Source organism: Marmota flaviventris, chromosome 4, assembly GCF_047511675.1.
Source record: "Marmota flaviventris isolate mMarFla1 chromosome 4, mMarFla1.hap1, whole genome shotgun sequence".
NCBI classification, from domain to species: domain Eukaryota; kingdom Metazoa; phylum Chordata; class Mammalia; order Rodentia; family Sciuridae; genus Marmota; species Marmota flaviventris.
The window spans coordinates 103,652,098-103,667,446 of record NC_092501.1 but is presented as its reverse complement, the minus strand read 5'-3'; the positions used below and the strand labels follow the sequence as shown (position 1 = coordinate 103,667,446).

The 15,349-nt window shown below is 34.1% G+C and overlaps 1 protein-coding gene across 3 annotated transcripts in view; it reads right to left on the bottom strand.

Annotated features, from left to right (window-relative positions):
- The window catches only part of Dach1 (dachshund family transcription factor 1), a 395,583-nt gene that overhangs the window by 219,605 nt on the left and 160,629 nt on the right, over positions 1 to 15,349 (bottom strand). For all 3 annotated transcript variants that reach the window (XM_071611458.1, XM_071611459.1, XM_027938084.2), the window contains exon 2: positions 10,107 to 10,222. In XM_071611458.1, the coding sequence (XP_071467559.1) occupies positions 10,107 to 10,222 (116 nt within the window). The remainder of the gene's footprint in view (positions 1 to 10,106; positions 10,223 to 15,349) is intronic.

Below are 15,349 nucleotides of genomic sequence, written 5' to 3'. Positions count from 1 at the left end.
ATATGAATATCAGAATGTTTAAGAGAAAAGACTAAATATATCCTTAAAAAGTATGGAGAGAGCAAAGAGACCTTCCAATGTGGTTTGGTTCATTCCTTAACAACAAGCTTAAAACAGAATATTAAGGGAAGTAGTTGAAGCTCTGAAGTTTGTTTCAGAGTAGAGGGGCTATCAAAGATAGAGAATAAACAAATACTGTTGTTCTTGTTTTGTACAACTTTTGTTTTACAATATTCTTAGGAATTTTTAAAATGCATCTATAGCAATATTTGCCTGAATGAACAATATTTGCATTTCTTACTTCTCTAGGGAGGGAACAGCGATAATAACAGCACCTCCTACTGGTCGAAAAATTACAGGGAGTCATAAAAGAACATGCAAACATTGTGTAACCAAGGGATTAGAACACCATCTAAGAATCTCACACACAAAAAAAGTGGATAGTCTACAGAGTTCCAGCCAGTGTAATATCCACTGTCATAATCAGAAGTTGACTCTGAAAATTTGATTTGCTTTTCTAATGTAAATAAACTCCTCTTGTCAAAGAAGCTATCATATTACCAAAAAGGAAGCAAACAATACCTTGCAATTAGTCAATTAAAGACATTAGCAACTTCATTACTGCAAATCTACTGAGGGAAAAGTGTAAGCAAATTATAATTTTTAGTGCAGTTCAGTACAGGCATATGAGATTACAGAACTCAACAGAAATTTGGAAGAGAGAAATGAATTAGGAAAGAAAGGACTGTAATTTTCTTCTAAATTAAGTATATGAGAGGCCTGTCCAGAAGTCTAGTAATATGTGGTTATTTAATTAAATTTAAAAATAACAGATCTTTGCTCTAAGAGCTTAGGAAAAAGGATTTTTATGAATTTCTATGCTAGTAACAGACACAGGGCATATTGTGATTAGGCTGTAGGACTTGATTACAGTCTATAATACATATAAAAATAGAAGTAAATATATTTGTTATGTACTTATATTTGGTTAAATTTAGAGTTCTATATATTCATATATATAGAAAATTAGTTTTAAATAAAGATAGTATGGCTAAAATTAGAATTCTAATCCTTAAAGATTATTTAATATAATATGAATATAGCAATATAAATACTATATTTTATAAACATATATATTTAGAAATTACAAAGACTAATATTATGCCATGTTATTTCTGTAAATACTGCTTCTCTAGAACATCAATCTAGAGTTATAAAATTTACCAACTGTTAATGATAGTACATAAAGTAGCCATTACAACCTATGAACAAACAAATAATGCCTTTCATATACTAAGTAACTTCCATCAGGCCCTAGAATCTAAACGTTTAATCTGAAGCCTTAATAGGACTTGAGAAGCTACATTAACACACCACTGTTGAAATTTTTAACTATGAGGCATAATTCCTCTCAGAAATCTTTCACTAAGTATTTATTAGCCATAATAATTGAGCAAATATTTATTTTGGGTATCCACTCCTTGTCAGGCAATATTATAAGCACTGGGATTCCACAGTGAACAAAATTGACCAAAACATCACAGAGGTTACATTTGTGTACATATCCCCAATGACCACATTTGGGCCTCTCCCAATATCTGATGCAGAGACTTGCTGGGTGTGGAAGGTTGATAATTGCCCTTGAGTTGTGTTCCACATCTTAATCCAGGGAACCTGGGAATGCCACTTGAGGTGAAGAAGGGGGGGTGTTTGTTTTTGTTTTTATTTTTTCAAATGTGATCATGTTGAGAATCTTGAGATGAAGGGATTATCCTGTATTGGGCAACATACCCTAAATAGAATCACAAGTATCCTTACAAAAGAGAGGCAGAGAAATTTTAGATAAATGCATACCAAGAAGATAGCATGACTACAGAGACAGAAATTGGAGCGAGGTTTCCACACACTGAGCAATGCCAGTAGTCACCCAAAACTTAAACAGCCAAAGAATGGATTCTCCCCTGGAGCCTCCAGACAGGGCATGGTGGCCTATGGTTACCATGATTTCTGCCTGATGGTACTGATTTAGGACTTCTGGCCTCCAAAACTATGAGATAATAATTTCTGTTGATCTGCTACCAACCTTGTGGTAATTTGTTAAAGCAGCTATAAGAAAATAACAGAGTGTCAAAACAAGTTTTAAAACTTAATAAGGTGCATGATCAAGTCTGTTATTTAGGCTGGCTTTCCATAAAGGAAAAAAAGAAGATTTACTTATTTTTCTCTTCAAAAAATACTGAAAGGCAACATGTATTATATAAGGGATCAGTTAAATGTGCTATCCTCAAAACATCTGCTGATAAAACCTCACAAATATTCCCCATATATAAATGTAAAAAACATTTATAACATGCTATATTAACATAATGGTTTAAATAGTTTACATTGTACTTACTCTTTGAATAAGGCATTCAGTAGATTATGTTTAATTTATTAGTGGAGATGATCAATCCATTTGTGGCCATTTTACTTGTATATCTTTCTGTTTTCCTTACTTGTAAGTCCCCCCATGGAATACAATACATTTATTATAATAAATTTATCAACATACAAGGCACAGTTCCAAACTATGAATTATCTCCTGAGAAAATACTGTGATTAAGGCATTGAAAATATTACAAATGCTGATATTACAAAGGGTAGCTTGGATGTTGTTGTTGGTAGCTAATATTTAGGGGGAAAATAAAGAACATAATATTTGAAAATACATTTTGTATCAACATTCCATATGCAAATACATTTCTTTCAATTTTGTTTTAAATAAGAATTTTGGGGGGCTGGAGATACAGCTCAGTTGGTTGAGTGCTTGCCTTGTATACACAAGGCCCTGGGTTCAATCCCTGGCATCACACACACACACACACACACACACACACACACACACAGAAACTGTTTCAATGGGATTAACTTTGTTTTTTTTTTAATTTATTTTTTTTATTGGTTGTTCAAAACATTATAAAGCTATTGACATATCATATTTCATACAATAGATTCAAGTTGGTTATGAACTCCCAATTTTACCCCAAATACAGATTGCAGAATCACATCGGTTACACATCCACATTTTTACATAATGCCCTATTAGTAACTGTTGTATTCTGCTACCTTTACTATCCTCTACTATCCCCCCTCCCTCCCCTCCCATCTTCTCTCACTACCCCATCCACTGTAATTCATTTCTCTCCTTGTTTATTTTCCCATTCCCCTCACAACCTCTTATATGTAATTTTGTATAACAATGAGGGTCTCCCTCCATTACCATGCAATTTCCCTTTCTCTCCCTTTCCATCCCACCTCATATATCTGTTTAATGTTAATCTTTTCTTCCTGCTCTTCCTCCCTACCCTGTTCTTAGTTGCTCTCATTATATCAAAGAAGACATTTGGTATTTGTTTTTTAGGGATTGGCTAGCTTTACTAAGCATACTCTGCTCTAGTGCCATCCATTTCCCTGCAAATTCTATGATTTTGTCATTTTTTAGTGCTGCGTAATACTCCATGGTGTATAAATGCCACATTTTTTTTATCCATTCATCTATTGAAGGGCATCTGGGTTGGTTCCACAGTCTAGCAATTGTTAATTGTGCTGCTATGAACATCGATGTAGCAGTATCCCTGTAGTACGCTCTTTTAAGGTCTTCAGGGAATAGTCCAAGAAGGGCAATAGCTGGGTCAAATGGTGGTTCCATTCCCAGCTTTCCCAGGAATCTCCATACTGCTTTCCAGATTGGCCGCACCAGTTTGCAGTCCCACCAGCAATGTACAAGAGTACCCTTTTCCCCACATCCTCTCCAGCACTTGTTGTTGTTTGACTTCATAATGGCTGCCAATCTTACTGGAGTGAGATGGTATCTTAGGGTGGTTTTGATTTGCATTTCTCTGACTGCTAGAGATGGTGAGCATTTTTTCATATACTTGTTGATTGATTGTATGTCCTCCTCTGAGAAGTGTCTGTTCAGGTCTTTGGCCCATTTGTTGATTGGGTTATTACAGCATCCCTTTATGTTCAAAACATTAGAAAAACTAGGGATAACAGGAACTTACCTCGACATTGTAAAAGCTATCTATGCTAAGCCTCAGGCTAGCAACATTCTCAATGGAGAAAAATTGACGGCATTCCCCCTAAAATCTGGAACAAGACAGGGATGCCCTCTATCACCACTTCTATTCAATATAGTTCTCGAAACACTGACCAGAGCAATTAGACAGACGAAAGAAATTAAAGGCATAAAAATAGGAAAGGAAGAACTTAAATTATCACTATTTGCAGATGACATGATTCTATACCTAGAAGACCCAAAAGGGTCTACAAAAAAACTACTAGAACTAATAAATGAATTCAGCAAAGTGGCAGGATATAAAATCAACACGCATAAATCAAAGGCATTTCTGTATATCAGCGACAAAACCTCTGAAACGGAAATGAGGAAAAACACTCCATTCACAATATCCTCAAAAAAAATAAAATACTTGGGAATCAACCTAACAAAAGAGGTGAAAGATTTATACAATGAAAACTACAAAACCCTAAAAAGAGAAGTAGAAGAAGATCTTAGAAGATGGAAAAATATACCCTGTTCATGGATAGGCAGAACTAACATCATCAAAATGGCGATATTACCAAAAGTTCTCTATAGGTTTAATGCAATGCCAATCAAAATCCCAACGGCATTTCTTGTAGAAATGGATAAAGCAATCATGAAATTCATATGGAAAAATAAAAGACCCAGAATAGCAAAAGCAATTCTAAGCAGGAAGTGCGAATCAGGCGGTAGGTATAGCGATACCAGACTTAAAACTATATTACAGAGCAATAGTAACAAAAACAGCATGGTACTGGTACCAGGGTGGACCAATGGTACAGAATAGAGGACACAGAGACTAATCCACAAAGCTACAACTATCTTATATTTGATAAAGGAGCTAAAAGCATGCAATGGAGGGAGGATAGCATCTTCAACAAATGGTGCTGGGAAAACTGGAAATCCATATGCAACAAAATGAAACTGAATCCCCTCCTCTCGCCATGCACAAAAGTTAACTCAAAATGGATCAAGGACCTAGATATCAAATCAGAGACTCTGCGTCTGATAGAAGAAAAAGTTGGCGCCGATCTACATATTGTAGGGTCGGGCTCCAAATTCCTTAATAGGACACCCATAGCACAAAAGTTGATAACAAGAATCAACAAATGGGACTTACTTAAACTGAAAAGTTTTTTCTCAGCAAGAGAAACAATAAAAGAGGTAAATAGGGAGCCTACATCATGGGAACAAATTTTTACTCCTCACACTTCAGATAGAGCCCTAATATCCAGAGTATACAAAGAACTCAAAAAATTAACTTTGGATTAATATTTTCCTGGTCATGTATTTTTTCAAAAATGATAAATTTGCAAGGAATAAATTTTGCCTTAGAGGTATAATGTATATGTGCACACAGTGGCTTTCTTTCCTCTGAATGCATATTGGGTATATATATATACAAATTAACTGTGAGAGAAAAGAAATGCCCAAGAAGCAAAACTATAAATCATTCATTTGATAAGAGTATTTGAAATAAATAGGTATTGGATAACTTTTCTTTTAATGTCAAATGCAAGTACTTGACTCAGTAGGTAACTTCTTAATACTAATAGGAAATTTGTATTTCAAACCCAGTTTGTATTCTGACCTAAAGATAAAAATCAGGAAGTTGGCCAAAACTCTATCCAAATTGCACTGCTGGCACAAGAATGGAGCATTCTGAATTCCTAAATAGCCTTTCCTTAATTGTAAATAGTCATGATTCTATAAAAATCAAGAATGTTATTGGAGTTCTATTGTAAAAAGGAATTTATTGCAGCAGGGCTCAGTGGCACAAGTCTGTAATCTCAGCAGCTCACAAGAGGATCTCAAGTTCAAAGCCAGCTTCAGCAAAAGTGGGGCACTAAGCAACTCAGTGAGACCCTGTCTCTAAATAAAATACAAAATAGGGCTAGGGATGTAGCTTAGCAGTAGAGTGCCCCTAAGTTCAATTCCAGGGGCAAAAAAAAGGAATTTATTTAAAACCAGTGTTTATTATAAAAAATGATTTAAGACAAGTGCTCGTATGGCAATATGTAAATCAATGGATGTGTAACTGATGTGATTCTGCAATCTGTGTATGGGGTGAAGGTGGGAGTTCATAACCCACTTGAATCAAAGTGTGGAATATGATATGTCAAGAAATTTGTAATGTTTTGAACAACCCACAATAAAAAATTTTTAAAAAAAAAAGACAAGTGCTCAGTCAAAATATATGTGGTGACCACTGCAGGAGGTCTTCACTACAAAGAGGCTTCACGATTTTTCTTTCTTTTTTTTTTTTTTCATTAACTTCAACTTTCGGTTGCTGTGGCATCTAGTGACAATCATAAGTTTTGGAAATTACCATCTGCCCACAACCACTTCTAAGGTTACATAGAAGTCTGCTTAAGCAAACAAAATAAGAAAAACTCCATAAGTAATCTCACAGTTCTTTGTTTTGTTCTGTTTGCTTTTTGCCTTCTTTATTATAAATATCTAAATATATAATTTTAAGAAAGGAAAATGACTTTTAAAACAAATATATAATGATAGTCTTTTTTGCCTGAGAAAACAAACAGTTCCAGGAGTTATGACAAATTCCAATGTTCAACTTTTGAAAATTAAAAAAAAAATGGGCATGACTAGGAATAAATAAATGGATATTTATGAACTTGTTGAAATTCACAGGACTGAATTAAGCAACTTAAAAGGTAAATTTACACCATTTTATTCTTTTAAATTGCTACCACCATGAGAAATACAAACATACAAGTCAATGTTCATAAAGTAGGCTACAATTTAAATTTTGGGATTTGAAATCTGGGGGGATTTCTGTTTGTATCTTTTCTTTTAATCTTGATATTTACATTATATCTCTTCAATTGTTTTGCCAGTTTTAATAATGCAAAGTACATGTCTTTTATTTATTTATGGTGATAGACATTGAACAGAGGGCCTCATGCATGCTAGGCAAGGGCTATACCACTAAGCTGGAACCTCAACCCCCAAATCCACATCTTCTAAAGATAAGAAATAACTGTAATTCTTTGTAAAAAAAAAAAGTCCTCTCCCTACCCACCCACCCCGCCAAAGGCCTTATGCCTGCTAGGCAAATGCTCTGCTAAACTAAATCCCCAAATTAGAAGCAATTTTTTAAAATTCAAACTCAGTGTAAAAAACTTGTATATACATTATCAAACAGGTTGCTCAATGTCAAGAATAGAGAAATATAGAATTATCACTTTTTTTTTAATAACACACTTGCCTTTCTCAGGGAAATAAAGAAAATACATCATTTTTAAAAGAGAAGTAGCAAATACAAAGTCCTGGGATATGAAAGCTTATATATTCATATTGAATACCACTCCCCAATACAAAAAGTAGTTCCTTGGAGAAAGGTGTGAGGCATGGATGGATGATAAGGCTCACATGCAGCAATCATAACCTATACAAAAATACATAATGCCTTCTATGTTCTTATCTCCATTAGCCTCTAGAATCTAAATTCAAACTACATTCCAAGGCCATTAGATATCCAGTTAATAAAATAGTGAATATGTTTCCCAGTATATGAAGTCATTATTCCGTATTTTCCAAAATTGAAACTGCTCCATCTAGAAAGATTTTATGTAAAAAGGGAAATTATACTGAATATATTATGATAAGACCATTTGAGTACAACACTCACACTATGGCAACCTCACTCCTTTGGACCACTTTCTAAAAGAGGAAAGTGAGTGAGTCAGGGAGTAGTGAGCTCACAAACCCAAAGCCATTCAATGGGCTCTAGAGAGCACTGAACTCTTCAAGATCCCCTTTCCAACTCAGGGGACTCTCCTCAGGAGCCTCCATTTCCTCATTTCTTCTCTAGAATATGACTGCTTAAGGTCTTTTTCAATATAATGCTTGATAATCTTGACAGAAGTCCTGTTTTGGTGGTTCACAGAACATTAGAAAGAACAAAGATACAAAAACCTATCTCAGAAGAATAGCAGAGCAACTGAAATTTAAAAAAAAATGATGCTGCTTCTAAAATTAAGAATCAATGATGAGTCAAGATGAAACTATCTTCAGCATCTTTGTTCAGCCAAAAAAGTGTGTAATGTATTTTAGGAAGAAATTTTTCAAAATTAATTTAATATTTTTTTGGGGGGCATATGAACTTCTTTTATTTAGAAACTTTACTTCCTTCAGAGATACCGGATGCTGTTAATTGTGTGAGGTATTGGTACATTTAGATTTTGATGGCATCCTTTTTTTCATTGTTGCTTTAGTAATAAAGTTTTTATTGTCTTCACCATGAAAGATTAAATATTGGAAGACAATTTGGAATTAGATCTTTCCTATTCAAATGAATGTAGTGTAGAATATATTTTTTCCCTTCAGAGAACTGTGATTAACTAACTTTTGAGAATCAATGTAGTTTACCAAATCCAGAAAAATAATCATAAAACAGCCATGAAAAAATCCCAAACAAACAAAAAATAGTTCATTTAAAATTAATTATGTCCAAAACTCAGATCTTTCTCCTTTTACACTTGAGTTTTTCAACTACAAAATATATGAAAAGTTAACTAGTACAAAAGACTTTCCTATGTAGAACCAAAAATCTAAATTCTTAAAGGAGGAAATTTTATTATTTAATTAACTATAAGCAGTCAAAGCTAAGTAATCTGCTTCCAGTTCCTTTTCCAAATCCCAAGTTAGAAATGAGAAATTTCAAATCACAATTAGAAATCAGAATTTCATGCAGTAGAATTCAGTTACTTGAGAAACATGCTTAACTAAATGGAAATGGTGACACCTGCCTTGTAATTGGGAAGTTTTCAACTGTTGACTTCATTATTTTATATCTCAATTTTCATCCACAAAATTAGCACAAAAAGCCAAATTTTTATGGAAATTTCAATTATTTGCTATTAAAAATCCTTCAGTGCATTGAAAATGTATTAAATATATACATTGAAACTCAGCTAATGTCTGATAAATATCCATAAAGGTCAATGAAATCTTCACATATTGTAACAAAAGTAAAGGTATATTAGAGATAGTCATTGACTTCAAGGAACTTTGACCCAAATACGGAATTTGAAATCAGATAACCCAAGATTATATTAAGCCACAGAAAAAAGACAAATGTTACAATGAAAAAGAAAATATTGATAGAAGAACTCAGAGATGAAAGGAAATCTTTCTTTTCCACTTGCCAGATTTGTATTATATAGATTGTGTTACATGACATTTATATGTCTCTCTCCATATGAAATTCCCATGACTCTGAGAATTAATATAAATATTATGTCATATAATAATATCATCATTCTTTTAATTTGCTTAGGATGTGGCTGATTTCCTGATGAAAACTGCCAATGGACAAATATATAAGTAAACAAAAGAATTAATGAATACATTCATTTGTTGACAATCATTTGTTGAACATCAAATGATTAATTTTTGCTGCACTACCTTATTCAAGTTCTTTATAGCATAGATTTTATGTGGTCAAGACTATTTTTTACTTATATATTTTCAAAATTCTAAAAATAAACTTCCTTTAAATGAATCTAAGAGAAATTTATTTGAGAAAAATAGCAGATATTTCTATTGGACATAGTCATTGTCTGCTGTTAAAATGTATGCCTCTCATTTCTGGGTTCTTACAGAATGAGAATTAAGTATAGAATCGAATCGAGAGGCCTAGGTTTGAGTAACCATGGAAAGCTATCAGTTCATTGACCTTGAGAAAGTCACTAATGCTCTCTGAGCTTCTATTCTTTAACAAGAAAATAGGAACAATTATTTGCTTTTTGATATTTGTAGGAGGATTAATTAAAGCAACTTCTAACCCTGTGCTCAATTAAGTTTCTTTCATTTTATTTTAAAGAAAGAAATGGTGGTGATTAAAAAGCAATTTTGAATAAACTGCTAGCAGTAATGTTATTGTAGTGTGCACAAAAATATAATCGATGCATGAATGTACCAGTGTAAAAACAAGTATGTATACAATCTATGGAATTGGCTAATTTTTAATATTTTTGGCATTAATAAGTAGTACTCTTACCTGTTGGTGGAATTATTCCAGGAGACATGAGGCCAGGGACAGAATGTGGCATGATATGAGAGTTCTCTGGGGAGGTGACACTTTGAGTCCTCTTAGGAGGCCTTCCAGGTCTAGAACTGAAACAAACAAACAAAAAATTTTACAATTAAGCTGTTGTCTTACACATCATTTCAAAGTTGTTTCAAGTGGTAACATGGACTGTAAATAAATTTGTTTCAAGGACGGTTGCTTTTGCAGTTAGATGTAATAGACTTCCATCACTAATTAGATTACATGCTGAATTCATTTTCCTCATTGAAGATCAGCCACTCCTGATGCATAATTCATAGCCTGCACCTCGTTACCTGCTTCTTCATATTAATATCTATACACAGTTTGAATTGCCTCGTTTGCATATGCTAAAGTTCTGCATGCAGCCTTCAGCACGAAAATTATGCACTAACTTGTAATAATTATTACAGTCAGCCTGCTATTGATTTATGAGACTTTTAAAAACCAAATATGTGTAGTACTTGTAATGAATGATATTTTAAGGTTCTTCAGGAAATTAAAAGGCAATGGCTGCCTAAGGAAATGTTCTGCTTGTTTGATTTAATACTACAGTTAGCTGGGAGGTGGAATGAAAGAGTGATTCAGACCTATAGCACATTTTTCGATGATATGTTTTATTACTTCGCACTGCTAGCCTGATATCTAGATGATAAATGACAATACATATCTAATGTGTGAAAAGGTCTTGCAATTTCTTTATTTTTTGTCATTTAAAAGATAAGTCAAGTTATCATTTAACCCTTATTTTATTTAAGTGAACAACCCCACTAAGTTACCTTATTTTTAATATACTAAAATATATTGGAAAGGGTTGGAGTTATTTGTAGGACATCATTGAGAAATTGTCAATGGAGCATTTTACTTCTGTTTTTAGATAAATAAAAATGTTGTGCTTATGTTTTAGCAGTAGTTGTCTTTTACATGCCCATTGTACAAGATTCATTTTAAAATTATCAAATCAGAGGTTGAAAAGGAGACAAATCTTAGCTGATCTTACATATAAATAACATCAAGGATATAAATTAGCAAATTTTGAACAAACATTCTTATCACTATATTTCTACCTTTTTGCTTCTGTATTATGAATGCATTTTTATGAAATGTTCTTCCATAATTTATTTGGCTGGTATACACCTAGATATATCGAAAATGTCAGATATATCTTTCATAAGTAAGTATTTCTGTGTTTGCCTCAGCTGAGTCCCCTTGACTCATCAGAAGTTTCAAAGATCCTTTCTCTTATTTTATTATGTAGTATATGTGGTCATTAAACAAACAATCACTAAATAAATACCTGTTGTTTTTAAAGCAGTTACACTATGGAGGATAATTTGAGGGATGAGTTGTTAGTCTTCAGGAGCTTATACTCTTGCCAAGTGCATAAATAACTACGATGCAAATTGTAATAGGCTAAGTCTCATAAGGAAGTTTCGACCCACCTCTTCATTGGAACATAGGTTGATATCGATGTTCAGGGAAGAAAGATGGCAGTGGAAGCATTAGAAGAAAATTCCTAAGTATGACTTAGATGTGGAGAAAAAAGAATGGGCGAAAAGTATACTACACTGAAAAGAATAAAAATAATAGAAATATAGGATTGGATAAGGTTGTTTCAAATGAACTGAAACGTGTCAGGTAGCAAAAAGACTGAGACTGTTAAACTTATTGCAGGGGTCAGATCCTGGAGGGATTTGGGAAAACAGCAGGGAGATTGTTTGCAAGCTTGTCTGTTTTGTTAAGCAATAGGGATACTTTCCTGCTTTTTGTTCTGAAGTATCTCCCTAGCTAAGTCTTCTTATTCTTCATTATTACTCCTCATCCTTGGTTGGCTTTTAACTCTTGTTATTTGCCTAGGATCAATCAACATCCCTCTAATAGTCTCCATTCTCTCTGAATGATCTCTTCTATTGTCATCACTTAGATGCTAAAGACTAATGGCTAAATATACACCTACAGCCCAGATCTTCCTCCTGGGATTCAGACAGATTGATGCCTATCTAGTAAACATCCCTGCTTAGATGTTCTATAATAATCTAAGACTCAGCTTGTCCAAATCTGAAGTCAGCATGTGCCCCATTAAAATCTATTCCACTTTCCCTGGTTCAGCAAAATGGTACCTAATTGACTAAACCAAAAATCCAGGACTCAGCTCTGTCTTTTCCTTCTCTTACTCACTCAAATATCATCTCTATGAAGACATTGTTTTAAATCTGCTTTCTTTCCTTTGCCCCCACTCTTGTCTTCCAAATCAAACACTCATTTATTAGTTGAGCTACTATTAAAGGTTTCCAAGTCTATTAAACTCTTCCAAGACCTACCTCCAACTTTGTCCCACTGTACAGCATAGAGTCAAGACAACTCTCCATACTGATTTCAGAGGATTTTTCTAAAATGTAGATTTGACTATGTTTTACATTCGATTAAAGATATCAATTGTTTCTTATTGGATTCATACTCCTCAGTGTGGAACCAGGCCCCTACTACTTGGCCCTTGCCTACTTTTTCAGGTCTGTCCTTCTATTCCTATATTTATGGCTTATATTTGGCCCTACCACATTTACATTTCTTAAGAGTTTCTTGAGTGCTTTGGTCCTCTATTACTCGATCTTCATTAATTGTTGCTTCCTTTGTCAACCTTTCTACACCAACCCATCCTCATCTTCATCTTACTTAGCTTAACCTTAATTATTCTTCTTACTAACAATATCAAGTTTGGGTATTCTTTTAAGACATTGTGATAGTTCACAGCTTATGGTGAGCAACACTTATAATTCTTTCTGCACTGCTTGCAAGTAACGTATTTATCTGTTTTGCTACCAAGATTATATGGCAGACTGCATAAAATGATGCCTTTGTATCCTTAAAACTAAGAATGACACCTAGCTCATTATATTTGTTTAAATAAATTTTAACCTATTTATGAAGCCATTTCTCCCCAAATTCCTTAAGCATCTCACCTTATCAATTCCAGTGATCAAAAACTTCCAGGATATAAAAAGTAATGCACAAAGTTTGAAATTCCAAGTCTAAACATAATGCTAAATATACATCTCAAGTCCAGAGAAAAGGGAGAGGAATGGGAGATCTCTATCAAGATGCCAGAGAGCAGGTAGAAAATGCAGAGGAAGTTAAAAAAAATTAAATGTTTAGTCCTTTAGCTTGTTTTAAAGAAAATGAAACCTTGCAGGAGTGCTTTATTATTCTGGCCACAGGAATTGTCCTCACAGCTTTCACTCTGGAAGGAGAAGTCAGGCTCCTAAGTAGGAACACTTTAACTCATGCTGTGATTAGAACAGGCCCAGTGGGCTCCTTTCACCACAGATTTCTGCTGCCCAATCTATCACATTGCCTCAAATTCCACCAATAGAGATTTACTGCTTTCAGACTCAAAGCTTGAAGTTCTTTTAAAACCTTCCATTAAAATGCAAATACCCTTGGTGGTGGTAACACCCTAAAGCCATCAACAGACACACAACTGGGGATTACTTTACAATTAGGTGAGAGTGCAGTAGTGCAATACCGACATGAAGAACAGAAGGGCCCAAAAGAAAAGACTTGGGAAGACAAGTCAAACCACTTACCCTTTTGTCTAAAGCATAAGACCATTGGGAACTTCCCTGAGAGTTATACAAAACTTCTCAGTTGAGGGGAAGCAGAAAAATTTATTTGTTGATAAGACCTCATTCCTGTTGTCATTCCTTCATGACCTACCATTAGGTCCCCTGATTAGCAGACTTGGTTTTCTTTCGATATTACAATTTTGCTAACTTCTAGAGGGCCACTACTTCCCACAAGACTCTAAGGAAGATAACTTAATTGTAAAACACTTGAGGGCTAGGGCTGTGGCTCAGTGGTAGAATGCTTGCCTAGCATGCATGAGGCACTGGGTTTGGTCCTCAACACCACCTAAAAATAAAATAAAGGTATTGTGTCTATCTACAACTAAAATAGAAAATATTTTTTTAAAAAATAAAATAAAATAAAACACTTGAATATTCAAATTCCTTTCAATAGAGTTTTAGGGATTTTCCAAGAGAATCAATCTCTTCATCTTCCTATCTATCTATCCAACCATCCATCCATCCATCCATCCATCCATCCATCCATCTATAGTACTGTGCTCAGAAGCACATATTTTATTGTCTGTTCAGATTTAACTATAATACTGGCTCTATCGGTTTATTAGAAGGTATACCCTTAGTCAAGTTACTCACCTTTTCTGAATATCTAATTAAATAAGGGCTTTTGGAGAAAACTAGTATGTTTTGTTGGAAATCAGTAATTCTTAGAAAGAAAAGCTAAAATACTAACCGAAAAGAGGAAGTGAAATAATTTGCAAAAGTATTTAGAATGATCAATTGTCTCAAGAGCAGCCACACTATAGTGACCCACTTCTGTCCCAGAGGATCAGTCCCAGTTCTAGCCAAACAGAAGATCTCACTTAAATCATTACCCTCAGTAGCTTGAATAAAATCACAACTTCAGATTTTGTCCTTGTCAGCCTCCTTCCCACAGTAGCCACAGTTCTTCCTTTAGTATTTTCAACCAAATGCATTACAAGAGGACTATAGTTTAGGAATGCCCAAATCCATACTTCATATCCAAAGCACTTAGAGACTCACCCAGGCACACCGTCCCCTGCAGTCCTGAACAAAAAAAAAAAAAAAGGTTTCTTTTTCAGACAGATGCCTCTGGGTGGTCTTCTTTCCTTAGTTTACACCACTAAATCAATCTCATACTAATTTTTATCTCTCTGTCTCTCTCCCATGACTGTGTAAGGTTAGCCAACACTTTCTAGTCTATTTATTATGTTTATTCAAAGTGAAGTAAAAAATCCAACTTAAAAAAAGAAAACAAAAGTGATGTGAATTAATAAAAAGCTAAACCTATTGAAGGAATGAAAGGCATTTTAACTGTTGAAGGGAGGGTACTTTCAGATTTTTTTTAATCCTCAAGCTTCTGCATAGACATCACCTCCTACTAATCTCTTTAGTAGTTTTTGAGAAATTAAGTTCAACTTTTTCCCTGATAAAAGAAGCAAAGAAACAAGTAAAATCCAGAAAGAGACTGTGATGACTATAAATTAGGAAATGTGGAAGTAGTTTATCAGGAGAATTTTTTGATTCAAAAATCCCACCTGTCTCCATTCAATCCTTAATTCATTCACTTATCCAAGAGAAAAGAACTACTAT